This window comes from Fukomys damarensis, unplaced genomic scaffold (genome assembly GCF_012274545.1).
Source record: "Fukomys damarensis isolate Sample0158 unplaced genomic scaffold, DMR_v1.0_HiC HiC_scaffold_24, whole genome shotgun sequence".
Classification (NCBI taxonomy): domain Eukaryota; kingdom Metazoa; phylum Chordata; class Mammalia; order Rodentia; family Bathyergidae; genus Fukomys; species Fukomys damarensis.
In genome coordinates this window covers 44,720,433-44,747,758 of record NW_022900936.1, presented here as the reverse complement: position 1 = coordinate 44,747,758, position 27,326 = coordinate 44,720,433, and the positions used below count along the sequence as shown (strand labels likewise).

Sequence of the window (27,326 nt, the reverse complement as noted above, 5' to 3'; positions counted from 1 at the left end):
TTCCTGATCTTCTGCTTCCCTCTTATAAGGATCTTCATGATTACAATGGGATCATCCAGAAAATTTAGGATAATTGTGTCATATCAATACCCTTTGTCACTTAACACAAAGTCTTCTTTGATATGTATACAGTAGTGTTTACAAGTTCCAGTGATTGGGATATGGATATCTTTGGAGACGATGGGTATCTTGGTTGATTTTCTCACTGCTGAGACAAAATACTGGATGCCCAAAGTTAAAAGAGGAAAGGTTTATTTGGCTTATAGTTCATAGAGGTTTCAGTCCATAGCTAGCAGGATAGCATGGCAGAGGGGCACTGTAGAGGATAAACAGTCCAGGGCAAAGCAGGGTAGGCAGAAGGCAGCAAGTAGCAAGCAAGCAACTAGCAACAAACAACAACAGTAGCCTTCTTTCTGTCTCTTATAGTTTATGTAGGGTTATAGTTTATCCATGTAGCACTCATACCCTTAATCCTAGCATCTTATCTTTGATCCCAGCATCACACACCTGAAATCCAGCCCCCTCCAAAAAGCCCCACCTATAACTCTCTGAGGCTTTGGGGGGGCATCTAGATGCAAACCATAGCAGTGGACATTATTTAGCTGGTACACAGGGTCACCACAAATAATTGGTTATACATGAGAGCTGAGGTGGGGAAGGAGTCTAAGATTTCAGAGTTAGTAGTTAAACCATTTCATCTTTTAAAAAGCACTCTATTATTTGGTGAATGCAGAAATATGCAATAAAGAAATGCTTTCTTGGATGTAAAGAGACAAATTTATTGGTACTGTATTTTTTTGTTTTTTGTTAAACATGGCAAATCTGTTCTTAGAGTCATTACAGAGTAAGTCTTTTTCTCCTCAAAAATTAATATAAAATATTTCAAAATATATTTTCCTTGGGGCTGGGGATGTAGCTCAATGGTACAGTACCTACCTAGCATATGCAAAGCCCTGAGTTCAATTTCTAGCACACACACAAAAAATCGTGTTGTCATCTAGGGACACAAGTCTTTGTGCCCTGGCATGTTTATTAAGCTTTCTAGTCGAGTTTCCTGTAAGTGACTTTGGCAGCAATTAAACACTTTTAAAAGATGGAACTTGAGATGCTCCCTCAGCATATATATTTCAAGTATCATAAATCCATGTCATCATTTGTATTCTAGAGTATGTTATCCCATTATAAGTACTAGAATTGTTTTGCACCTTTAACATGCTGAACACAATTTTTGAGTCAGTAACTTTCAATGATTCCCTCCTGGACATAAGACAGCTATAAGAAGACTTGGCCTCTCCTTTTTGTGTACTGTTGTATTTTGAGTGCTCAGGGTATTGCCATCACCTTTACTTGGTTTATTATTATTATTATTATTATTATTATTATTATTATTACTATTATTTTTATTATTATTGTACTGGGAATCAAACTTGGACTTTGTACTTGCAAAGCCGGCGGCAGAACCACTGAGCTAAATCTGCAGCCCACTTGGTCTATTCTTAGCAGAGAAAACTTAGTTTTTGACTCCATAGAAGAAAACATTGAATAAATCAAATTTCAAAAATCATTCTGATGCTCAGTTCAACGATTTCCTTGGGAAGGCCATAATAGTTTCAGCCAATAGTCTGAACCCAATCGGATAGTTGAAAGCATTCACTGAATTTGGACATCCTAGTCTTGCTTACACTTGTCTGTTAATGCTGTTGTTCTTGGCCATTCACCTGCTCTCAGGCACACGGACTTCAAATAAATAGCTGAGACTTAATTTAGAACTCAGGATGATTTATTGTTTCCTTTCCAAGAACATTTTACTACATACAAATATTCCTTCTCCTTCTCGTCCTCCCACCTTCTATTCCTCTTCTACTTTCAGCCCTCCCCACCTCTGAAATTCTCATTGTTTATTTTTCTGGGATTGTATTTGTTCAGTCAATCCAGTTCCCCTCCTTGAAATATCTCAGTCATTTCAAGCCACGTCAGAAATTCTTTGCCTGTTACTTCATTGTCCATTTCTGTTTTCCGTTTTTCTTCTTAAAGCATAACTTTTCTTTTGGTAGGCGATTTTCTTTTTTTTCCACATCAAGTGAACTGCCATTAAGGCAAAGGAGGCCAACCATGTCAGTGCTCCTGTCACTGTGTAGGCAACTCCTAAGAAAAAGCCACCACCTCCACACCATGTCAGGGTGGAAAGAACAACGGATTTTTCTCCATGGAACCTTGTTACTGGAAAATCTAAGAAAATGTGTTAAGGACATGTCTTAGCACTTCTCATCTTCCCCACTGCATATACCAATTATGTTAGGTTAAACCATATAAAGTTGCTCTTTTGGTAGTTAGAAAATGGTTGAATATTTAATCTCATGTGGTTTAACCTAAAAAAATAATACTTTGTATCCTGGTAGAATAAAATTAAGTAAAACAAGCCTTCACTATACATCATTTTAATTGACAAGAGATTCTGATACAGATAGATCTGAACGACTTACAGACAGCTAACTAATGAAATAATAAATAATTTTTCTTAATGAATCCAAGGGAGTTAATATAGATAGGTTTTATAGCAAACCTAAATTTTTATTTTTTAATCGGTAGACTCAGGGAAGACTAAGTTTCCTAATAGGTTAAAGTTTGAGTTTCTACTTCAGGGAAAATTTTTCAGGAAGAATGAAGAACAAAAATAAATAGATGGATGGATGGATAGATAATAGGATAGTGAAAAAACATTTTTGGTGGAAAATCAAAGTTGGTACATTTGTTTGGGTTTTGAAATGGCTCACATCCTTGCTGCTGGGGAGAATGCATTTGAAGTGGGTTTGCTATCATTAGTGTTTTAATGATGTCATTTTGATTATGCTGTGGCCTGAGGTTTTTAAACATCTGGTCTTTTGTAAATAGAACTAATAAGCAAAGGCTTCTCGTAGCAACAACAGAGGACAGAGACATTTCCCAGCAAAGCTCTTAAAATGCCTTAAATCACTTGGAAACAAGCTATTTAGAGACTAGAGATGTGAGGAAACAACTTGTTAGGAAACTAGCTCTCTTTTTCTTTTACATCAGAATTCTTCATTGTCACTAGGCCCTAGAATGCCACCCCAACTCATCTGCCCAAGTGTGTTGTTTCTCACTTCCTTTTGAAAGGTAGGGTCCCTTTCCCTTACCTACCAAGCAGTTTTTCTCGCTTAGAAGGGGTAGGCACTTGTCTGTAGCGCATGCTTGGTTTTTCTTGCCTGGCAGTCTGACATTTGGCTAGTTGGGTAATATACCAGGGCTACACACAGGAGAAAGAAGTGTAGGACTGAAATTCAGGACCACAGTTCTGTATGGAGATCTAGTTTTGAGAGTGCTCAACATTAAAGCATGACTGTGAATGAAGGTACAACAAAGAGCAAGTTCAGAGAGGAAAAACAGAGTGCCTTTCATGTGGAACACAGCCTTCTTTTCTCATCCCCAACCAAACTTTATTGCAATGCACTGTGAGGACAGCAGTGCATGACTTTTCTCCCATTTCTTGAATGCAGCTATAACTGCGTTACTGATAAGGCAGTCACAAAGTGGATGGAGTTAGAAAGTCCAACTTGAGAGACAGTTGTTAACAATTTTCAACCTATACTTAAATTTTCTTGAGGGAGAGAGGGGTTCATTGAAATTTCCTTCAAGAGGTAATCTACAATTTGCTCTTTGACCAATACCTATATTGAGGCATTTTGTGGCTTTTATTTTCATAAAATAGATTTAGAGACCCCGCTAACAGCAAAGTAGTACGAAAAGATGCCCCATTCCCCTGTCAGATGGAGATAGCCACACCCCTACTCTAGGCAATGAAGAAGAAAACATGTAGTGGGGAACCAGAACACATGCTTCATGTTTCATTCATATTTGACATTTCCCATTCAACCTCCACTGGGGGTAATGAGATTAAGGAGGTGAACAATTTTGTGTTAAGAACCTCAGGCTTGTTGGAAGTTCCACTGAATAAGAAGCTCTGATACCCAATCTGGGTGAAGTTTCAAAGATGTACACAAACTGGAAAAGATTCTGCCTCCAAGAGATTTTTGCCTGGGGGATAATCAGAGACTTAAAAATTAACTTTACAGACTGGAGTGGGTATAAATTATGTTTAAGTATATAACTTCTTATCAAAAGTATTTGTTGTCATTTTAAGTTTAAATCCTTTTTGCTTTTAAATTGACCCATACTTCTATTTTTAAATTCAATGAAAAATTCATAATCTCTTATTAAAGCATATGTTTTCTAACTTGGACCATATTTCCATTACTAAGGCATTATTTGCTGGTTCTGTACCTAAGGGTAGGAGGAATATGGCATCCTCATTGTACAGCTTGTAGTGTACTTGGCATGGGTTGGATTAACTGAACATATTTCTTGAGCCCATGGATTCATTGATCTATGATACTTTCATCTAGAATAAAATATTCTAAAATATCTTGCAGTTCCTGCCAATTTTAGTCCATATTCCAAATTTACCTCTTATCAAACTCTTTTTCTCTGTTTTCATGATTCTTCATCTTATCCTATCCTAAATGATATACTTCTCTTTCTTCACTGTTTTAGATCTTTAGGCTCACTATATGTAGTTTTTCTTTAAAACAGGAATATTCCTTCTATATTTATCCATAATATTCTTTACCTGAGACTGCTAGTAATGGTTATTCCTTCTTTTTAAAAGTACACATTTAGGACCAGGGATTTAGCTCAGTGTTTCCATTGCCTGCCTCGCAGGCGCAAGAACCCTTGAGTTCCATCCTCGATACCAAGAAAAAAAAAAGTATGCATTTAAGCATATATTGTGGAGACAAACAGTGGTTAAGAAGAGGCCACCCCAAAATATGCCTCTTTGGCATGTTATTTTGAGTTAAAGGGACTTGAAAAGCAGGGAGTGCAAGAAGGGCATTCTGACTTCCTATTTTCTTCTCAAAGATAAGAGATAAAATTCCTATGTGAAAGACCTCCTTCTACTACAAGAGAAAAATGTTTTAATCACCAGAGATTAGGTGTTGAGGCCAAGAAGAATCTGTGCAAACAAACTCAGACTGTTAACTTTTAATTACCTTCCTGTAATTGCTACTCTTTTCAACCTAGTGTCTATATATATATATATATTTAGGATAGGTCACTTCTCTGGGTGTTCATTTTTCTTTTAAAGGTTCCCAGATATAAGTAAAAATTTCATATGTTGTTGATCTGTCTTATGTTAGTCCCAGTTGGAGACCCTACGAAAGTAGAGGATAATTATTTTCCTCCTCTACACAGTATTGCTTATAAGAGAATTTACAATTTTTTGATGTAAATATTTGGTTGGAGAACAGAGAAGGGAATGAAATAGTTTAATAACTAGTAGCCAGATTTTCCTTTAGCTTGAAAAGTAAAAGTGGCATAAAAGGATACTATAGGATATATTGAAACTGTAATTACCAGCAGGCAAACCTTCAGTAAAATAGTGAATTCGATAGAGTCTACGGTACAGTTTTTTGAATGTGGGAAAGGCAGCTGTCCGCATCCAGACAATGAAGTCATCATTGAGGAAGCCATTGTTTTCTACATTGTTTCTATCCAGATCATAGATTGGTTTAGGCCAGTATGGGGGCTTTGTGCTTCCTGAGAGAAGAAAATAGAAGATATAGTAGAGAAAAGTAGTCTATTCCCTTTAGTTTTCCTTAGAGTGTAAACAATGAAAGAACTGCATGCACAGGAAAAGAGAAATTACAAATACAAATACAAATTACAAATATAAGGGTGTCTGTGTAAGCTATTTGAGTATGCAGCCATTAAAAATAATAGCTTTAGGGCCGGGGATTTAGCGCAGTGGTTCTGCAACCTGCCTCGCAAGCGCAAGGACCTGAGTTTGATTCCGAGTAACAAAAAACAAAACAAAACTAAAAATAATAGTTTTAAAGAGGCTGACACAATGCTCATAATAATTTCGAAAGGTTAAAAAAAAACAGTACAGGGCCAGAGATTTAGCTCAGTTGTTCCACTGCTTGCTTTGCAAGCCCAAGGTCCCAAGTTTGATTCCGGTACAAAAAAAAAAAGTATAAAATTATATGTATACTATGTCTTCAACTATATTAAATGCATGTAAAGATTAAAAAAAGCATAACAAAATGGTAAGGATCATTTTCTTCAGTGGTATTTTCATGAGAAATATATGTATTATATTAATTTCACTAGCAATATAAAGAAAGCAAATTAAAAACACGATTGTTTAACATTTAAAGAAATTATTGGTGAGGTTATGAAAGTGGGGAACTTCTATTTGGAGCAGATATGTGAATTAACATCTCTAGCAATTTAGGAAACTTCATTGAAAGCTTTGCTATTTTGGGGTCTAGAAATTCTACTTCTAGAAATACGTTCTAAGGAAATAGTCACGAAAGTGCAGGAAATTGAGTCTTCATCCCAGCACTGCATCTTAGAGTTCAAAGCTGAGAGTGAGACAGAGGAACTGATAAGTGGGAGGGGGTTCATAGCACAGTTCCTACAAGCCAGTTGGAAGCCAAAAAGCCAGGAAGGTTTGGGCACTGGAGGAACTTTGGAGGCACAGGGCGTCAGGTGGGCCAGGAGATGTGTCTGTTGACCTTACCCTTATAGTCACACTTCCCACTTACAACTGTCTCTCTTACTCTACAGCAGACACTTGAGAACAATATTGTCCTCACCTATTTTCCACTACCATTTAGTCCAGTGCCCGACACATTATAGTACACAATAAATATTTGATACAGAAATGAGGGATTCCAATTAATCTGTCTGGATTTCCAAGAAGGCTGCCAAGTTCCTTTCAATACCTAACAATTCAATTATAGGTAAAATGACTGCATGTAGCAATGTGCCAAGGACAGTCCCAGTTTGTATCTATGGTCCACAATCTTATCTGATAATTTAGCATTTTTTTTTTCACATAAGTAGTGTACACATAACTTCATCCATCCTTCCAGCTTCCAGGCTTAACCTTACCTCAATGTGAGCTCCCCTGTGCAGTGAATGGGGTGCTTACTTTAACTTGTGATTATGTATGAAAAATGAGTGGATACTCTTCTCATCAAAACATAATGTAACTTATCCCTGTCACTCCTGCCTGCTGTTTGACATTCCAGCCAGCTTGTCCATAGTGTCTGTCTTGGCCCATGAGATATATGAGGCTGCCAGCTGCAAATCAGTGGGGTCAGTGGGAAATGCAGGAAATTATAGGTTTGGTTATGCATACATGTTACTATGTGTGGGAAACAGATGCTTAGCAGCCCTGCTGCGAATAGTTTGCACTCTTTTGCAACAGTGGTTTTGTTATTTATTTTACAGTGTAATGATATAACTATTGTGTTGTTTGGTATTCATTTTTTATCTGCTAATAAATCCTCTTAGCAGTGAAGGACTAAAAAAATGGAACGTGTGTGTTTAATGTAAAATTCAGTATGGTTTCTTAAGAAAGTTAATTATTATGATATTTGAAGTATTGGTTAACATTATTCTATCATGGGAACCATAGTGATGTCAATGATAGTGTGGAAATAAAAAGTTATAAATTTGCTCAAGAATTTCAGAACCTGCTTCAAAAGACTGGTAAATTTTAAATGTATCCAATGGTGGTGGTTTAACTTCTGTGAAGGTCTATTTATATATCATTCTGTGAGTATGACTTTTCATTAAGACCAAATGGATTTCCTTCTAGTTATACTTTTTTTATTTTTATTTTTGTACTGGGGATTGAGCTCGCCAGGCAGGCACTATGTCACTGAGCCACATCCCCAGCCTATTATACATTTTTTTGCTTTGTTTTGTTTTTGTTTTTGGTAACCAAAAAGAATATGTTAGTGTGTTGTTGACATCATGATCACACAAAAAACTTCATAAACAGTTAATTGAAGCCAGATTTACATGAATCTCTTCAAATAGAAAAATTGGGTGAGTTAAGTATATTAATAGTTTGATGGGGGGGTTAATTTCCCATGGAACCAAAGGAAAGCTTTTAGAAATTTGATCATTCAAGATGAAACCTATGACATTATTACAAATGTTACTATAAATTCAGTTAAAAATTTCAACAATCAAGTTTAAATTGTTAGATTTTGTAGTGATAATATAAGGGCATCTTTGGTGGAGCATAACATCAGAGAAAAGATAATGCTGTTAGTAAATTGAGAAATCAGCAGAGAAGTAGTATACTTAAAAATTGGCTATGGTACATACACAATTATCTCCACAGAAGTAACAATATTTTATTAATCAAAAGAAAAGCTGCAATTATGCATAACTAAATGTTTTTGTATATTCACAGAGAAAGTAATTGTGCAATTTCTATAATGAAACAGATGATAAACATATACTTCAGTATAATAGTAGTCTTATCAACCAGAATTTTAGAAATGTTTGAGGCTTTTAGGAAATGTTTTGTATATCAGATGATGTATCCTACAATGATCCTGAATTTTTCCTGTAAATGAGTTCTCCAACTTTGTGATACATTTTGTTCAAAGTATTTTTTAAAAATATCTAAAATATGGAACATGTAAAAATCTTAGTTTTTGAAGATTTAGTGTACTGGATTACTGACAACCAAGCTTGCAAACAAGAAAAGATTGATATTTAGTTTTGTAAGAGCAAAGGAATAATTGAACATATTACATAATGAGAATTCAAAATGTATATGAGAATGGGGAAAAAATAAGAACCAAGATATACCATGTAAAGGTATAAGATCCCAATGATAACTGTAACTGTATCATTTGCCTTAAATGCACCAATAAACTTAATGAGAAAAAATGTATATGCGTTAACTTTAAAATTCTATAGTTATGCTCTGGAATATCTCAATTTATGTGATGACTATTGATAATACTGTGGATAGGTAACAGGTAACTTAATTAGATATCTTGTAGGCAGTCAGACAGGACTGCCCCACAAGGAGCCAACATGAAGGAAAATTAAAACACATTCACTGAAGGCCAAAATTGTAAAAGAGAAAAACTACTACACCCTTGTGCTTCCCCTGAGGATAAATAGCAGTGATTGATGTCTTAAATAGGTATCAATCACCTGGGTGGGGGGGCCAAGGTCTTAACCCAGCCTTTCCAAGAAATATCCCTGACTCCCACCCTTATTGAAAATCCTTGTACTCTTGCTCGGGGACTTGCTCTCATTTAATCAATATTATCTGGGTGACTGTACTTGTAATCTTATTGGTTGGTCATGGTTTTGCCCCACCTCATGCCCACCTTGTAATTTTCCATTGGGTCTTACAGTTTTGTCCCACTTTGTATCTATCTCACCACATGGCTTTGCTGTATAAAATATCTTTGAGAAGAGGGGTGGGTGGGCAACCCACTTTCTGGTCCCCTTTCTGTCTCTCTTAGACAGAAGCTTTCTTTCTCTTAGTAAATTTTTCCTTCATTTAACCTCCGTTGTTCCTAAAATTCATTCCTTGATTTTAGAGAATGCAAACTTGTATTTCAGATATCTAGTAGTAGGTTTGGGAGTTACATCTCTTCCCCCTATATAAACAGCTCTTCTGTTTTAAATTGGGTAGAATTTTTCATACCAGAATGAAATACTGAGAAAGTCTGAGATTTTTGTTTTAACATCTACATTTCACAATGCATTCAAAAGAATCAAAAATACAAGTGAGGCTTAAAAAATGTGAAAACATTTGGATTAAAATACTAGCATATTTCACTAAAAGAAATTGAAATTGAGAATTCCTCCAGCTAGCAAAACTGATTGTAAGTATAATAAGATTTTGAAACCTGTAGAATATTTTTTTTTTCAGTACTGAGAATTAAACTGAGGACCTTTTCCTTGCCAGGCAGGCATGGTGCCACTGATCTAAATCCCTGGCTCCAATACCTATAGAGTATTATCTCATTAAAACAAATAAATGACAGAGAAGAATCAGTTAGAGGTATCAAAAATTTCAAATTGATTAATTATAAAATTAAAAAAAAGACAATTTTTGTGAAAAAATTAGTAAGACCATTATAAAAAGAATAAATTCATTAGAAAAATACAGGTGCATATAATGAAGACAGATATGGTCAAGAAATTGATTAAAGTATGTGAAAATATATGTAAAATAATTGTTCTGCTTCTTATTTTTAAACTTTCAGACAGTTTTAAAAAGTTGCTTCAATGTATACATATACGCTGCTTTAATTTTTGAAAGAATTGCTTTCTTGCTTGTGTGTTGTTTTGAGGCAGGGTCTCACTATATAGTTCAGACTGACCTTGAACTCACCACGTAGCCTAGATTGGCCTGGAGCTCATGGCGATCCTCCTCACTCAGCCTCCCTTCATAAGTACTGAGACTACATGTGTGCATCATCACACCTGGCTCTAAGAACTGTAGTTTTGAAGGTAGATTTTTGGTAGAATTATTGTGTAGTATGTTCATCAATGTGATATTAGTTTATTTGTCAGTATATGAAAACTTTAAAAAACTCTGTACCTAGTTATTCTAGTACCCCTTTTTAATCTCAAAAGGAAATCCAGGGCGGGGATTTAGTCCAGTGGTTATGCTGCCTTCCTCACAAGCACAAGATCCCAAGTTAGATCACCGGTACCAAAAAAAAAAAAAAAAAAAAAAAGGAATCCAGTTCGATACTGAATTATATGGTCATCTTAATTATACCTGAAACATCAAACATCTTAAAACATTGCCTTTTTCTTAGTGGTAAACTGGAAAACAGGAAACCAATCATTTTATATTTCTGGTAAGTATTTAATGGAGGTATCCCAACAGTGGGAAAACTTAAAGCAAAAAAAAGCCAACAGAGAATTAAAAGAGGACTCATAATAATCTCCCCATCCATAAAAAAAACAAGATTTTTAAATAAACAGATAAGAATATTGAGTTATTATATGAATCTTACCTGCAAATTTGCTAGAAAAATTATTGAAACTTGGATTCTGAAATTTGACATACTTATCTGTCCACCATGTAAGTCCATTCTTTAGCATTGGGACTGTAATATGCATAGATGAATTAAGTTTGTATGAAAGAATTATGGTATCTGAAAAGAAACAAAACACTGTGTCGGACATACAAGCTAGCAGTTTTGTTATCCTTCAAATGCAGAACCAGACACAGCTACAAAATAAATCAGAGTGCTTGTAGACTTTCAACATGCCTGTATGGCATAGATGCTGCAAACCATTCTTTTTCCTGCCAAGGTCAAATCAGTTATTGAAAAATACTCTTAAGCTCTATTTAACTCATGTACACTGACTACTTTTCTATATTTCTGGGAAGAGAGAGCTTATTTTCAAATGAAAATACATCAGTGCTCTAGACCGGACAGGATAATAGATTCAGTGTTTAAAAGACAAAACAAAACTCTGCTACTCAGCTGCTGTGGTAATCTGGACATCAAAATGGTAACACACTTATGAAAAGGGACATCACAGAAACAGAAAAACATCACCTACCATTGAACATGCTGTTGGCAATAGCACCACAAGGAACAATGGGAGTACCATGGTGAGACACTTTGAATGGAGCACAATCCTCAACATCCTGAATGCAAGATGACAGAGCAATAAGAAATGCTTTTGGTAAACTCTCTTAAAATCTCAAAAGAGAACACTGGCCAAATAGATCATCCTACACTAATTTATTGGCATGGGTCAAGCTATGAACCACTGTATTTTTCCAGTCATTTGGCTCACTTAGGCTAGAAATCTTTGTGTTTCAGAGCTATGTGTGTATAGTACATATGTACTGTGTCTAAGAATGCTTTTACCTCAATAATATATAGCATTATGTCTGCAGGAAGGATTTTTTTCTCATCAGCTCTCCTGTATATTACATTAACTTTACCCTGGAATGCATTTTTAAAATCTTTTTATGGAAGTAAAATTTATATTCAGAAAAGTGTACCGACTATGATACTATAAATAGATGACTTAGACGAATTTCATCCAAGCACTTACCAGATACATTTTAAAGAATAATTACTGAAAATCATTTGATTATCATTTTTACATAATGTCAGTATGGAAAAGGTTTCTGTTTACCTTTCTTGCTAGCATGGTAAATATCATCTAGCAAGAGTTAAAGTTTGTATTTCTAGGTCTTGAAAAGATATTTGGTTAAACCAAAGGCATTATTCAATCAAAAAGAACCCGGTTTCCTCAAAGTAGGCTGGATTGAAATTCCCAACTATGATAGATATCATTGGAAGATAATGGTAGATATCAAGTGAGCCAACCTGAAACAAGATCTCTCAAAATAGTGTATGAGAGAACCTTTTAGGTGGGTAGGATTACTACTGTAAAAAGACAGTATTCTTTCTCAGTAACAGTTATTCTGAATATCCAGTCCCTTCAATTCATATAGAATGAAATGAATATTTCTGTTTTGGAAAAACTTAGCTTGTCAAATCTTTGGTTTTTGAGTTTATTTCCCAACCTTCCTTTTAGACTGAAAGACCCACCTGGTTTAAAAGAAAGAAAGAAAGAAAGAAAGAGTATTATAGCAAATTAAATAAATCCTTACCCTCAAAGCCTCACCCACCAGTTGATTATTACTTCTGGATTGAATATATCGATAGAGATTCTGATAGAAGCCAGACAATTTGTAGTACATATAAACATTACCCTGTATGAAAAAAAGCAAGAAGAAGAGAGTAAGAGAGATTACCTGGAATGTTAATAAACATGAGCAAGAATTTAAAATTTAAATTATTTATTTATTTATTTAGTTGGTTGGTTGGTTGGTTGGTTTAGACAGGGTCTTTTATTTTGTCCAGGTTGGCCTCAATTCTCCTTCCCCAACCTCCTGGGATTGTTGGCACACACCATCATATTCTGCAGAAATTTAAAAAATATAAGGCAGTACAGAAAAAAAAATGATGGGAACTGAAAATTTCTGGAAAACAGAAACACAAATCATTTTAAAAAGTCACTGTTGGAAGTCCTAGTCTATAAAGATAACTGAAACGATTAAAAACCTATTATATTAAAAAGAAAAGACTGGGTGTGATAGCACACGACTATAATTCCCAGCTCCCAGGAGGCTGATGTAGGAGGATTACTGTAAATTCAAGGCCAGCCTGGACTACATAGTGAGTTCAAGGCCAGTCTAAACTACATATGGAGACCCTGTTTCAAAAAATGAAGCAAAGCAAAACAAAACAAGAGCCACTACATATTTGCCTTAAAAAAATTATAACCAGTTTCTGTACATGGCAATACTTAAAATTTGGTTTCAAATATATTGTTCTTTCCCAGAAATACCCAGAAAAATACTTTGCTAGGTGTTAGGATAGGTATTAAAAAATCACCAATTCAAAGTAAATCCATGTAATATATTTTAAAGTTGGAGCTAATGAGTATATTTTGGTGCCTTTGTATACTAGGCATATGAAAGGAATGAGACTAGAAGCACCTTGTAGTTGGCCTCTGGGTTTTTTGTCTTTTTAGTACCAGGACCTAGCAGTCTCTGGCACTTAATACTTACTCAAGAAATGGTGAGGCATTTGCAATGGAATAAAAAGATGGAATAAGTCACTGATTCACAATAAAGAAGGTGATTTTCACCTTAGCAGTAAGTAGCTTTGTTGCCATGAGAGAGATGCCTCGTTGTTTGAAGAGGCAGTTTCCCATGAGACTATTCATTTTGCAATGTCCTAAACCTGTAGTCGCCTTAGATTCCAAGGAAAACAATACCTCACAGCACCCCCCCTCCAGCAGGACCAATAATCTCATGGGAAACTGCCCCTTCAAACCATAGGTATTGTTCTGAGCACTCTCAAAGAACAAGTCCTTAAAAAATGACTGACCAAACCATATTTTGACCAGGATTGCCTACATTGCCAACTGTGGAAAACTCCACCCCTTGGCCTTTGTTCCCTTTTCTATAAAACCCCAAAGTTTCTGTCATCCCCTTGAACCTCTTTATGTGACTTTTCCAGCAGGACCATGTTGATTAAAGCACCTGACCTTGAACAATGTTCGTCCTGACTGATGTTTTGAGAATCATGGCTAAACCTACTCGTTAGGACTTTGGACCTGGAGCTTTCGCCCTAAAATTCTGTATCACTGAGGTTTGAATCTGAAATGTCCCCTGAGGGTTCATGTGTTAGATGTTTGGTCCCCAGTGTAGTAATGTTCAGAGGTGTGGTTTTTGGAAAATGGTTGGATCATGAAGGTACTGGCCTTATCAATGGACTCATTAATGAGTTCGTAATTTAATAGGCTATTGGGAGGTGATGAAATTTTAGAAGGTGAGACATAGTTGAAGAGAGTCCATCATCCTTGGGGGCATATTCTTGGGAACTATAAGTTGTCCATTCTCTTCTTCTCTTTTGCTTCCTGTTCACCACAAAGTGAGCAGCCTCCTGTGCCACATCTTTCTGCTGATGGTCATTATGTTCTACCTCTTCACATATCTGTAGCAATGGACCCAGCTGACCGACCATAGGACTGCCGGCTCTGAAACCGTGAGCCAAAATAAACCCTTCTTTGCTCTGTTTTTCTCAGGTATTTTGTCACAGTAACAGAAAGATGACTATGACAAGGCCTTTGACATTTTTGGGGGAGACTTGAGACAGATTTTACTAACAGTATATAGGAAATAATCATTGCATTTAGCTAACATATGCATTGATTTTATTACCAGCACTTATAGGAATGTCCAATGTAGCTGTTTATAATTAATAGAGTAATCTCATCAAAATAATTAAAGGCTATGTCTCAAAATAAGAAGGCCTAACTATTAAGTGCCTCTCTCATGTTAGGTGATATATTCATGCAAGATATATTTGTGCAAGAAACCAAAAACCTCAGTTGCACGTGAATAAGCAGAAAGAATGAACAACTGGGATCTCTTCTTAATGAAAAGCTTCTGCACAGCAAGAGAAATCATCAACAAAGTGAAGAGAAAACCCACAATCTGGAAACAATTTTTACCAGCTGTTCCTCAGACAAAGGTCTACTATCTAGAATATACAAAGAACTTAATAAACCAGACTTCCCAAATGTGAAGATCCAATCCAAAAATGGGCATTTGAAATGAATAGACATTTCTCAGACAAAGAAGTGGAAATAGTAAATAAACACATGAAAAAATATTCAACATCACTGGTCATTTGAGATGCAAATGAAAATAAAGCTGAGATTCCATGTCACTCAGAAAGAATGTCTACTATAGAGAAATCAACCAATAATCAATGCTGGCAGGGCTGTGGAGAAAAAGGAGTCCTCCACTGTTGGTGGGAGTGTAGACTGGTGCAACCACTGTGGAAATCAGTATGGAGACACCTCAAAGAACTGGGATTAGAGGTCCCATTTGACACAACTATTCCCCTGCTTGGTATCTTCCCCCCAAAACTAAAACAATCATTCCACAGTGATCTATGCACACACATGTTTATAGTGGTAAAGTTTGTAATAGCTAAAACTTGGAAACAGCCCAGTTGTTCATCAATGATAGACTGGATAAAGAAAATGCCTTTTTAAAAATAATAAAATAAATTACTACTCAGCCATAAAGAATGAGAAATTAGAGACATTAATAGCCAAGTGGATGCACATTGAGGTGATAGTGTTAAGTGCAATAAATAGGACATGTGTAAATACTGAATAGTTTCTCTGGTATGAGAAACTGAAAGTATAAATAAGGTTCAAAATGTATAATAGATAATGTGAAATAGGAAGAAAAGGGGCAAAGGGAAAGAGGAAGTAGGAGAGGTAGGGGAAAGGAAAGAAGGGAATGGAATTAATATAAGAAAATGAAAACATGGAAACAAAGTCTTTGTAGATAGAGAAGGGCAGAGGTGTTGAAGGTAGGGTAGGGGAATAGGGGAGAATACGAATCAAGATATATTATGCAAAGGTACAAATCTCCAATGATGAATGTATTGTATACCTAAAATTAATTTTTAAAAAAAGAAAAAGAGGGCTGAGGATTTGGCTCAGTAGTTCCACCACCTGCCTCGTAAGCTCAAGGGCCTGAGTTTGATCGCTGGTACCCCCACCAAAAAAGAAAAAAGAAAAGGAAAAAGGAACACAAAAGCATTCTTCTTCAGTTACTGGAGTCCATTGATTCTTTAAGCCTATGCAAAAACAGCACTTTGAAAGGCTTTTGGCTTCACTTTTCAAAGACCTGAAAGAGGATGAATGTTAAAATGGGAGCTGGTACTCATGGTAAGATCTGAAGGAAAGTCATGGCAAGTGTGGCCAGGTATAGAAAAGGGAGGCTGAAGAACTTGTTCACTAGTAAGAGAAATCTCTCTGAACACTGGAAAGGGGATATCCTGGGCCATGACAAAGAGGCAGGCTGCAAGGTAATAAACAGAGCACTGGCATGAAGGCAAATACACCATGGTCACATTTCCTCACCCAAAAAGAGAACCTCCATTGTTGACCCATGACCATAGAAAGTATGAAATCCACAGAATGGAATTTACCACACATTATTGGAAACCAAAAAGTGAATTCCACTTAACCAGAGTTACGTCTTTATATCAGTGACAAAATAAACAGGCAGGGAGCACTTGCTACACCAGGGACGGGAGTGTTTCAATAACGTCTTTTCAGTAACACTATTCCAGATTTAGCTTAGCAAAGCCTCCATAGTCATCATCTTTTTTACTTACTCTTGGAGGCACAGTTCACTTTATGGTCTTTCTTCTCTTTAGGCTCAGTGGCATTGTAACCAAGTAATTTTCCAGGGAAGAGTCTTTTACAAAATTCCGTTCCTCTCATCTTCTCCCTAATCTTTTAATAGCCAATTACTTTTACACAGTATCCTAAATTCATTCTGGGTTTGTTGGTGCTGTTGTCGTTTTTTTTTTTTTTTTTTTCAGTACCAGGAATCAAACTCAGGACATTGCGCTTACAAGGCAGGTATGTTGCCACTGAGCTAATCCCAGCTATAGTATTCTAAATTCTAAACAGAAGCCTCTGTAAAGTTACTCTTCTCCTCAGCTCATATGAATTGACTTGCTGAAAAGTAATGTTTCTGTCTAGAAAATGTAGCACCTGCCTTGCAAGCACAAGGTCCTGAGTTAAATCCCTAGTACCAAGAAAAAAGAAAATGTAGATTCTGTTCTGTTACCATGAGAAAGGAGGAGGGAGGAAAAAAAATATGTTCAGATTCCTGCCCATTATTTCATTGTATTCCCTTTTCTCTTATATAAGCCCTTCAGAACCCGCTGTAAGTGCCTTAAAGAGATTTGAGACTACAAAGAGGTCCCTTCATGTTCTTCATGACTGGCTTAAATAAGCCTATTTCCTTCCATTAACTTCTGTGTCCTGAGTTTTTGGTTTGAGCCATGAGTAGTAGGAAATTTAAAGTCTGGTAACTGCCCTTTGTGTAGGATCACTATGTATGAGATAAACATTTGTGTACATTCATGACCTAAGTTCCAGCACCTGCAGTGATGAGCACATGTTCAGCTGGAGAGCTGAAGGCCCCATGATTGTCCTAGGTAGTTTGGTTGGGTTTTCACAGAAACCTCTGCCTGAAGTGAATGATCAGCCACTGGTAACATAGCAAATGATTTTTGAAGGACAGACAGATGGGCATTTAAGCCCTTTACGGTTTTGTCTTTGAGATTTTTCTTCACAAAAGTATTCTGGGCATTCAAGAAGGAAGGAAGGAAAATGAAATGAAGGAAGGCAAGTAGGGCAGAAAAGGGAAGGAAACAGCAGGAGGAAGCAGACTACAATACATTCTGAAAGTTTCAGGGGCTGGGAGTGTAGCTCAGTGGTACAGTGCTTACTCAGCAGATATGAAGCCCTGCCTCCACCTCTAGTACCGCAGGACTGGGTGTGGTGAGAGGGGGAGTTCCAGCAAGCTGACAGGTGGTCCCCAAAGAGGCTCGTCAGAGGAGACCTCTCTTTCAGAAGGAGATTATTCCTCACTGTCTCTGCTATCCTCGGACACTGTAGTGGGGCCTGGAGAACATAGTTTTGGGGCCAACGTAGGATGATTTCAGAGCACAGCAACTGGGACCACCCTTCCTTACACTCCCTGTGGTAGCACTAAGAGACTTTTCATGGCCTCCACAGTCTTCCTTGATAGTCAAGAGTTAATAAAATGAAAAATGAATTTTCCTCAATACCTCAAAGTTATTCCATGGCCTGTTCTACCCTCTGGAATTTGTACCTCTTCATCCTAACCTGAGCCCTCTTTCCCTAGCAGATGATTCTACGTAGGATGAATCTGAGTGCAGCATCTTTTCTTGTGAGCTTCTCACTGAGCTTCTACCTCAGCTCAGCTGGTCTGAAGCCAAACTCATCATCACCTCCTGAAAACTCTCCTTACTTCCCTACTCCCCTCCTTTCCATTTCATCTCCTTGTCTTCTCAAGGGTCAGAGCTGTCTTGTGGTCTGACAGCTATCCCAGCCTCTTCCTGCTCCCTTCCCATTTCCCTCCCAGGGGTCCCTCCTATGAATCTCTTGCATGTCCAGTCCTGTCCTGGCATCTGCTTCTCAGAAGACCTGGATGGATAGACTAACATGTGACTTTAACAATTGCAAGAGTAGGGCTTCGGGTCTTAGTATTTCTTTGGCATCTCTCACAGTACCTGACAGTCAGGCCAGAGTGACTTAAGAATTAGCAACTGAGTATGTAGGATGACTTGGAGTGGGGGATGCAAGGAGATCCCTCCACACAAGAACCCTAATATTAATTTGCTGTGTGACTTTGACCACATCACTTAACGTCTTAGCCCACTAATTTTTGGGTTATAAAATGATTGGTTAAATTCAATGATCTTTACAGTCCCCTCCAATGCTGACATTTGGAATAAAGCCTGTTTGACTATAAAAATTCTGAAGTTGGGTCAGTAAAGCATCTTAAAACTTAGAAACAAATATACAAAGGAGAAGAATAATCCCAAATAGGGAGGCAGGCACTCAACAATTTATAAAATTTATCATTCCCAACCTGCTTTACTTTTAATATTTTTCAGTCTTGGAGAGCTTTTGATGGAAATTGTGAACTCACCCTAGACAGTTAAATAGAAGTATTCATAAATGAGCACAAAGTCAATTGAACTTTTCATTTTCACTTACCTCCATTTTCTCTGGAAGGTAAAAGGGTATAGAGCAGATGCATTCTTTGTCAAAGTTAAAGGCATTTTCCCGCAATTGAGCACAATTTGAGCATATTTTTGTGTAATTAATCTGTTCAAGCAGGGAAAAGAACAATTATTAATTTAAAAGTTATAAATTACAAGTCATAAAATTTAAGTCCTGAGTCACCAAAACTTCCACCGTATTGAGGGTGATACCTCGGTCATGACTGAAAGGCAGCCCACTGTGCAGGTAAGTGTTTCTGGGCTGTTGGGGAGGAGTGGGCCTATTTACAGTCTTCCATTTGGGGACCTGGCAACATTTTGCAATTGGCCTGGAGTTTAGTGTTTGTGTTGCATAGTTATGTGACATGTTGGGATGAAGCCTTGTTTTTCCATCATAATGAGGTGTCACTGGGAAGGTATGAGTCAACGACTCAGGAAGACTGGGCTATGGCCCGAATCTAATCACATTTATGGTGAAGATGCTTCGCTGTTTTTCCATTTTACTATATGGAAACTATTCATACTAATGAATTATTTTACATGACATTCAGAAGAAGTTACTAAAACTGACCAAACATAGAAAAAGAAGCATTTCCAAATAGGATTATTGATGTATGTGGAATAATTCTAGTATTAAAAACTATTGCATTGCACCTTTTAATAGCTAAATTCTGTGGAAAATAGTATAATGAACTCTTTAAAAAGCGGTCCTGTGATTGTTTTTTGGCCTTTAGGCTAAGTTCTAGTGTAGAAACGATTTATGTCCCAAATGGGGGACTCCTGTGAGCTCTGGCTGACAGTTTTTTGAAGACGCAGTCAGAAAACAGTAAGGAGGGAGGCTCAGAGATCAGGGTCCAGGAGCTGTGTGGCTCCCTTACCCTACAAGGATGCCCACCTCTGGGGCCTGGGACTACAGGGGGTGCTGTGGTGGGCTGCTTCTGCTTTTCTCTCACCATGTTGAAGAATAATTAGGGAATTATAGTGGTATGAGACAAGAAAGTAGCTTTCTCCTTGATAAAGTGCCATTTGATTTGGGAGAGAATGCTAACAAGAAAGACAGAAGTTTTCAGTCTGACCAAAGCTACTGAGGGTTTTGAAGCCTAAAGGTAAAATATAAATACTAAAGATTAGTGAAAAGGCTGTTTTTGTACTATTTACTTAAACCATTGTTTAAATAGGCAGCATGGCTTTAACTATTATTTTGGATATATTTATTCCTTTTCTGTTTGTGAAATACATCTCAATTTAGAGAAAGTAATAAAGACAGGGCTATATCCTAATTGGAAGAGAGCACACTGAACTCTCACCAAAGACACTAGCCCTACTTCAGCCAACCTCTGATCTTGGGTGAAGTACTTAACCCTAAGGGTCCACATTTTGTTCATCAGCATCATTTTATGAATCAATGAATCCATCTATGAGGTCACTGTAATAGTAAACATTCTGCTTCACAGATTTCATTTTGAGTTATATGAATGTAGAATTAGAAAAATGTCTCATGGCAAAATAATTTTTGAGATGATATCAATGTTGCCTGCTAGCTTTGAAAAATTTAATGAGAGAAATACGTTCTTAATTTACTGTCTATGTAATGACAGTATCCCCAATTTGGTGCTTGAATGACTCTTTTGCACTGAGTCTGTGCTTGGTTTCACACTGGCCTAGAGTATGTACTCTACCATATCACTCAATATAGTGGAACATTTTCACATTCAGAGAAACCATTTGGGTGGTTTCTGGTTTTTCTGCATAAAAGTAAAGTGCTAGAACTAATCATATTATATACAATTAAAAATATCTATTGAAAAGAAAAAAATATGATAAAGTGAAAAATGGAAATGAAGTGTTTGGAAAGTGGGAGAGGAGGAGGGGTGAAGGGAGAGCAGGGACAAGGGGAAAAAATGAAAATTAAGACCTGTCATGTAAAGGTACAAGATCCCAATGATGAATGTAATCGTACTGTATACCTAAAATGTACCAATAAACTCAATGAGGAAAAAAAATCTATTGAAAAGTGTCCTTACTCTCTATGAGAGAAAAGCATTTTGTCAATAGTTGTTTGCAAAGGGGCTTAGTCAGTAGCCAGTGATGGCGTGAGGTTACCCCCTGATACAATAACCTGATGCAGCAATGTCTGCCTTTTAAGGAAGACTACACTCCAATGGGTGAGGATGGGTAACTACAAGGTAAGAAGAAATGACTGCGAAGCTAATAAAAAACGTTAGTAAGATGCCCTGTTTGTGGAAATAAAAATCAACCTTAGAAGACCATTACTGTGCTTCCCCCTTTAGCAAAACAAGTTTAATTTCATCCTGCCATTTTTCCTCTGTACTAAGCTGAGGTCTGGTGAAGGTTACATATCACAATGGAGAACTCAGGAGAGTTTGGGCGCATTAAACTCCTGGGGAGACAAACTTATAGGAGCTAAGCAGGGGGATCAGAAAAATGTAAGCAGAGAGACAACAGAACAATGTGCAATGGAATAAGGGGCAGGATCTGCTGTTTGAAATCTATGCTGTTTTCCCTAACTCGCTGATCACATCCTGGGCAATGTGCAAGGAAAGTGATTAGGCCATGGCTGAGTTCTCTTACTTCATTCCATCATTGGGTATTTGTTAAGGCTTCTCTGCAAATAACTGGTTTCTTTTCCTCATTGAGTTTATTGGTACATTGTAGGTATACGGTACAGTTACATTCATCATTGGGATCTTGTACCTTTACATGACAGGTCTTGGCTCTCATTTTTTCCCCTTATCCCTGCCCTCCCTTCACCCCCACTCCCTTCCCTATTTACAAATACTTTATTTCTATGTTTTAATTTTCTCAGGTTTTTTCCTCTTTTCCCTTATTACCTTTCCCCTGCCCTTCCCACTTTCCCTCCACCTTTAGCCCTTTTCTTCCTATTTCACATTATCATTAGGATCTTATGTACCATTATAGTTTTTCACACCAGAGAAACTTCGGTATTTATACATAAGTGACTTATTTATTTCACTTACGAGTATGCAAATAATTATTGAAAAAATGCATTTATCTCATGGAGCCTAACAAACAATATTTTCGAAATTTTTTCAGTGACCCTCCATATCTGTGGGCTCTGCATTTGTGGATTAACCACAGATGGAAAATACTGAAAAAAAATTGTGTCTACTAAACATGCACAGGCTTTTTTTCTTGTCATTCTCTAAACAACACAGTATAACAGCTATTTACATAGGATTTATATTCTACTAGGTTTTAAAAATACTCGAGATGACTTAAAGTAGGTAAGAGGACATGTAAAGTTGTATACAAATACACCATTTTGTTTAAAGGACCTGAGCATCTGTAGATTTTGGTGCCTTTTTTTTTTTTTTTTTTTAGATTTTGGTATCTTTTAGGTTTTGGAAACAATACCCTGCAGATATGAGAGACAACTGTATTATTTAATGTTCACTATCCTTAGTTCAGTGATGATAGGCATTTTTTTTACTTATCAACCTCATCTGCATACCCAACAGAATTCTTAAGATACCTTCTGAAACTCAAAAATGTTAAATTAATGTTGAAAGAAGTGGCCTTCATTATAAGTTTGCCAGTAGCCATATGCAGTGTAGAAACAGGTCTGCTTTCTGTGGTTGCTTTCTGAGTAAATATCATTTTGTCTGGGTTGTTTGGTTGTCTATTTAGAGCTAATTTAGAGGAAAGGGCACTTAATTCATTATACATTACATTGAATATAAGCATCCTTAAGATATCAGAAAGTTTTGGGGTCTTGTCTAGATCTCAGAGGGTGTTCATTTGCAAAAAGAAGGACTCAATTCTTGAGAGAAGTAAAATTATTTCTGTTTGCAGATGACATGAAAGCATATATTTATATAAATAGACTCTACCAAAAGATTATTGGAGCAGATAAATGATTCAGTGAAGTTGTAGACTAAAAAATAAACACACAAACATCAGTAGCCTTTTTTATGCACTGATCACAAACAAGAATATGTAACTTGCTCACAAATTTGCTGAAAAAGAAATCATGAAAGCAGTTCTATTTACAGGAGCGATAAAAATAAAATAACTAAGAATAAATTTATCTGAGGAAGTGAAAGACTTCTAAAATGAAAAACTAAAACACTGGTGAAAATAATTTAAAAAGTTACACACACAAAACATGGGAACACCTTCCAGTGTTCATGAATTGGAAGAATTAATACTGTTAAAATGTCCATAATACTAAAGCAATTTACAGATTTGGTACAATTTCCATCAAAATACCAATACAATTCCTCACAAAACTAGTAAAACAATTCTAAAATTTGTATGGAAACATAAAAGATCCTGGATATCTAAAGCAATCTTGATAAAATAAAATAAAACTAAGATATCACAATACCTGATCTCAAAATACACTATTAGAGTATAATATCCTAGAGAGTATACTGCAGGAATAAAAAACCAGCACATAGATAAATGGAACAGGTAAAGCTATGCATCTACAGCCAACTCATTTTGACAAGGCTCCAGAAGCATACATAGGAGAAAGGACACCCGAGAAAACAGAATATCCATGTGTGGAATAATGAAGTTTTATCCTTATTTTTCACTCTATGCAAAAATCAACTAAAAATAGATCAAAGACCTAAATGTTGGCCTGAAACTAGGAAATGACTAGATGAAAACTATAGGCAATGAAAGCAAAAATCTGATATATGGGATTATAACAAACTAAGAAGTTTCTGCATAGCAAAAGAAAAATCAACAAAGTTAAGAAATAACTTGCAAAATGGGAGAAAATATTTGTATACTATTCATCTTGATAAAGAATTGATATCCAGAATATACAAAGAACACATAAAGACCCACCACCAACAAAAAATAATTAATTCAAGTGGTCAAATGATCTAAATAAACATTTTTCAAAAGGAGAGGTATAAATGGCTAAAAAGTATATGAAAAAATGTTCAACATCATCAGCCATCAGAGAAATGGAAATCAAAACCACAGTAAGATATCATCTTACCTCAGAGTCAAAATGGCTATTATCAAAAATACAAAAATAACAAATGCTAGTGAGGGTATGAAGGAAAAGGAATTATTATACTCTGTTGTTGGAAATGCACATTAATGTAACTATTGTGGAAAACAATATGGAGGTTCCTCAAAAAGCTAAAATTAGATTTACCATGTAATTCAGCTATCCCACCTGGGTTAACATCTGAAGAAAATGAAATCAGCACATCAAAGATATGTGTAACCCCATGTTTATTGCAGCACTATTCACAATAGCCAAGATATAGAATCAGTCTAGATGTCCATTGGCAGATGAATAAAGAGGATGTTGTATATGTATGAGGGACTATTATTCAACCATGAAAAGAATGAAATCCTGTTATTTCCAGCAAAATGGATGAATGTGGAGTACATTATATCAAGTGAAGTAAACTAGACACACAAAGACAAATACTTCATATTTTCACTCACATGTAGAAGCTTAAAAAGTCCATCTGGAAGTAGAATAGTACTTAGAAAGAATTAAATAGAGTGTGTTGGTTTAATAGCGTCTATTAAGATGGGAGTGGATAGAAAGGGTTTGAATAAGGGCATCAAAGCACAGCTAGGAGGAATAAGTAACACAATAAAGTGACTACAGTTTACAATGCACTATTACATATTTTATGGAGAACTGGAAGAAAGGAGCTCAAAGGCTCCAAATAAAGAAATAATAAGGAGGAGCTAGAGATGTAAATTACTCAGATGTAATTAGTACAGATTGCATATATGTATTGAAATATCACTTGTATCCTACAAATATGTGAAATCTTTACACGTTAATTAAATGGAAAAAAGTATGGAAGACCTGTAGCTTTGGCTCTGTGCTTATATCAGCATGATTCCTGTCTCTGGCATCATTGGCTTTGCCTGTTCCTCTCATTTCCATTCAGTGTTTACTAACTCCTCTGTCAGGGTAAAAAGCACTTAGCTAAGCTGAGTTGCTCAAGAAGTGAATGTCCTCCAGAAGGAAGTAACAGCGGTGAATACAGCCTTTTTGCATGGACACTTTGACTATTTGGTTCTGCCAGCTGAAAGTGGGATGGTTCAATCTCATCTAGTTTCCTGTTGAGGCACTGTGTTCTCAGATTGACCGTTTCCATTTATAATCTCAAACTGAACATTCTCGGTAATCCTAGGTGTGGGAGGCTGAGGAAAGACGATAGAGATTGAGGTCAGCCTGAATTCTATAGGAAGTTGGAGAGTTGGAAGTCAGCCTGTGCTCCAGTGAGCCTCTGTGGGGAAAAAAAAAAAAAAAAAAAAAAAAAAAAAGAAAAAAAAAAAAAAAAAAAGAAGGAAAAGACAAAAAAAAGTAAAATGGACACAAACCTCTATTTTCTTGGTGCTCTTCACAGACAATATAAGGATGACACCCATGCAAAGGCAGAATACTCCTGTGCCAAAAAAAATAGACAGGACTACCGTAGCTGAGAAACGTAGTTGATAGGCAGGCAAATTTTGCTGCTTCATGGCAGTGTTGTCTGGCATTCTGGACAGATGATGTTCAGGTATTCCCTTCATTTTGGCTCTGTAGATGACTCAGATACATTTTTGGGTTATTTAGAACATTTCTATTCATAGTAATACCATGTAGTATTAATGTTAAATGAAAAATAATACAAACTTTCCTTTGCAATTGCAGTCTTTCCTGATTCCTGGAACTATTTCTTAACCAGACTTAATGTTCACCAGGAGCACAGTTCTCTTCAGCCATTGTTAGGTATATTTTACTTAGGCTCAGAGTCTGTTGTGCTAAATGCCATGCTTAGGAGAGATAGTCCCTTAGAAGGTCTGTCAGAACCAGTATCTGGTGACACTCAAAAGTAGTCACTATGGACTACTTCTGGGGTTGATGATTACAGGCAAGCCTTTGCTGAAAGGGGCGCAATAGATGTATATGTGGAAACCTGCTTAAATCCTTGGAGACTGATTAAAAAAAGGGATTCAGCTTTTTACCAAATATGGATGTTATGTAATATGAATATAAAGGGAGTAAAAAAATGCTCTCAGTTTACAACTAGTTTTGCTATTTGAAACAATGAAAGGAGAAGCAAACAGGGAATTGCATAACAGTGGTTTAATATGAATATAAAGGAAGTAAAAAATTGTTCTCAGTTTACAACTAGTTTTGCTATTTGTAATAATGAAGGGAGAAGCAGAGAATTGCATAACACAGTGTTTAATTTCAGTAGTTTCCAGTGTTTTTCTTCTATCCATAAGAAGGACCCTGGTAGAAAATATAGATTAAAATTTCTCCCCTAGCTTCTCCCAAGTGCACGGTTTGGAGTAACCCAAATGAGGTGAAAGAATGATAATTAATATTCAGCATTGAAATAGGCATTAGTTTGGTGTTTTTTCCCTTGTTACAAATCCATTAAACATTTCAGTGTTAACTGTTAATTTCAGGTGTTAATTAATAATTACTTCTTTAAAAATGGGCATTAAGGATGTAGGAAATAGAATTTTTACAAAGAGGCAGTGTATTCTTTTCTAATTTCTTCTTTTTATTAGTATTAGGCAGAGAAGCATTGCTACATTACTTTTTTATGGCAAAGCTGGCAGACTTTGTGTACCTAGTTTAAAAGAATACAAAATAAAGGCTAATACTTAAGGTAGGAAGTTTCCAACTAAAAATAAAATCTCCCTACTTGCAAAATTGTAAAAAAGGCAACATACCAATGGGAAACTTTCAGCATGCTATTTCAATCTGATAAAGGAATGGAGACTAGGATGGCTCTTATTCACCTTCTGTAAGAAGACAAGGAATAGTTAACATTTACCTTTTTTTTTTTTTGGTACTGGAGCTTGAACTCAGGACCTTTGTGCTTGCCAGGCAGGCGGCAGCCCCATTGAGCTAGATATCATGTTATACTAAAGAACCTGAGTTTATGTGCAGGCCTGGCCTACAAAATATTAGATATGTATGTGACTTAGATGCTTGTTCCATTGTTGGAACTATAGTACATAGATGATGCTTAGTAAAAGGGTCATTCCTATAACAAACCAATAAAAATAGTATTTCTTAGGCTTTTCTAAAAAAACAAAACCAAACTAAGATCCCAAACTAGCATGAACTTCACATGTAAATGTATTAATCCTTGTTCTCCAGAGATACAGCACCAACAGATTTTGATTACTTATATGTAATTATAATTAGCTCACATAAGTTTACAGGCGAAGTCCAAATCTGCAGAGCGAATGTCCCAGTTGAAGTCTGAAGGCCAACTGGCTGGTACAAACTCAGGAAGTGCTAATGCTTCAGTTAGA

The 27,326-nt window shown here is 36.3% G+C and overlaps 1 protein-coding gene across 3 annotated transcripts; it reads right to left on the bottom strand.

Moving 5' to 3' along the window:
• Positions 1–1,762: 1,762 nt before the first annotated feature.
• Positions 1,763–27,326, bottom strand: LOC104873100 (cell cycle control protein 50C). Of its 3 annotated transcripts, none has more exons than XM_010639635.2 (9): positions 27,222–27,326; positions 26,736–26,807; positions 25,389–25,597; positions 19,030–19,140; positions 12,503–12,604; positions 11,434–11,521; positions 10,878–11,018; positions 5,404–5,613; positions 1,763–2,229 (listed from the first exon to the last, which is right to left on the bottom strand). In XM_010639635.2, exons 3-9 carry the CDS (start codon positions 25,578–25,580, stop codon positions 1,997–1,999), a joined length of 1,077 nt encoding a protein of 358 aa, XP_010637937.1. In that variant the 5' UTR covers positions 25,581–25,597; positions 26,736–26,807; positions 27,222–27,326; the 3' UTR covers positions 1,763–1,996. The 3 variants fall into 3 exon arrangements, with proteins under 3 accessions (XP_010637937.1, XP_010637936.1, XP_010637938.1); XM_010639634.2 differs by having other exon boundaries at positions 25,389–25,587; XM_010639636.2 differs by having other exon boundaries at positions 5,431–5,613; positions 25,389–25,587.

Coding starts and splice junctions, on each gene's coding strand:
- LOC104873100 (XM_010639635.2), bottom strand. CDS start 25,580: ATGAAGGGAATACCTGAACATCATCTGTCCAGAATGCCAGACAACACT. Junction 19,141..25,388: donor AGAGCACCAAGAAAATAGAG/GTTTGTGTCCAT, acceptor CTGCTTGAACAG/ATTAATTACACAAAAATATG. Junction 11,522..12,502: donor TGGTGGGTGAGGCTTTGAGG/GTAAGGATTTAT, acceptor TCTTGCATTCAG/GATGTTGAGGATTGTGCTCC.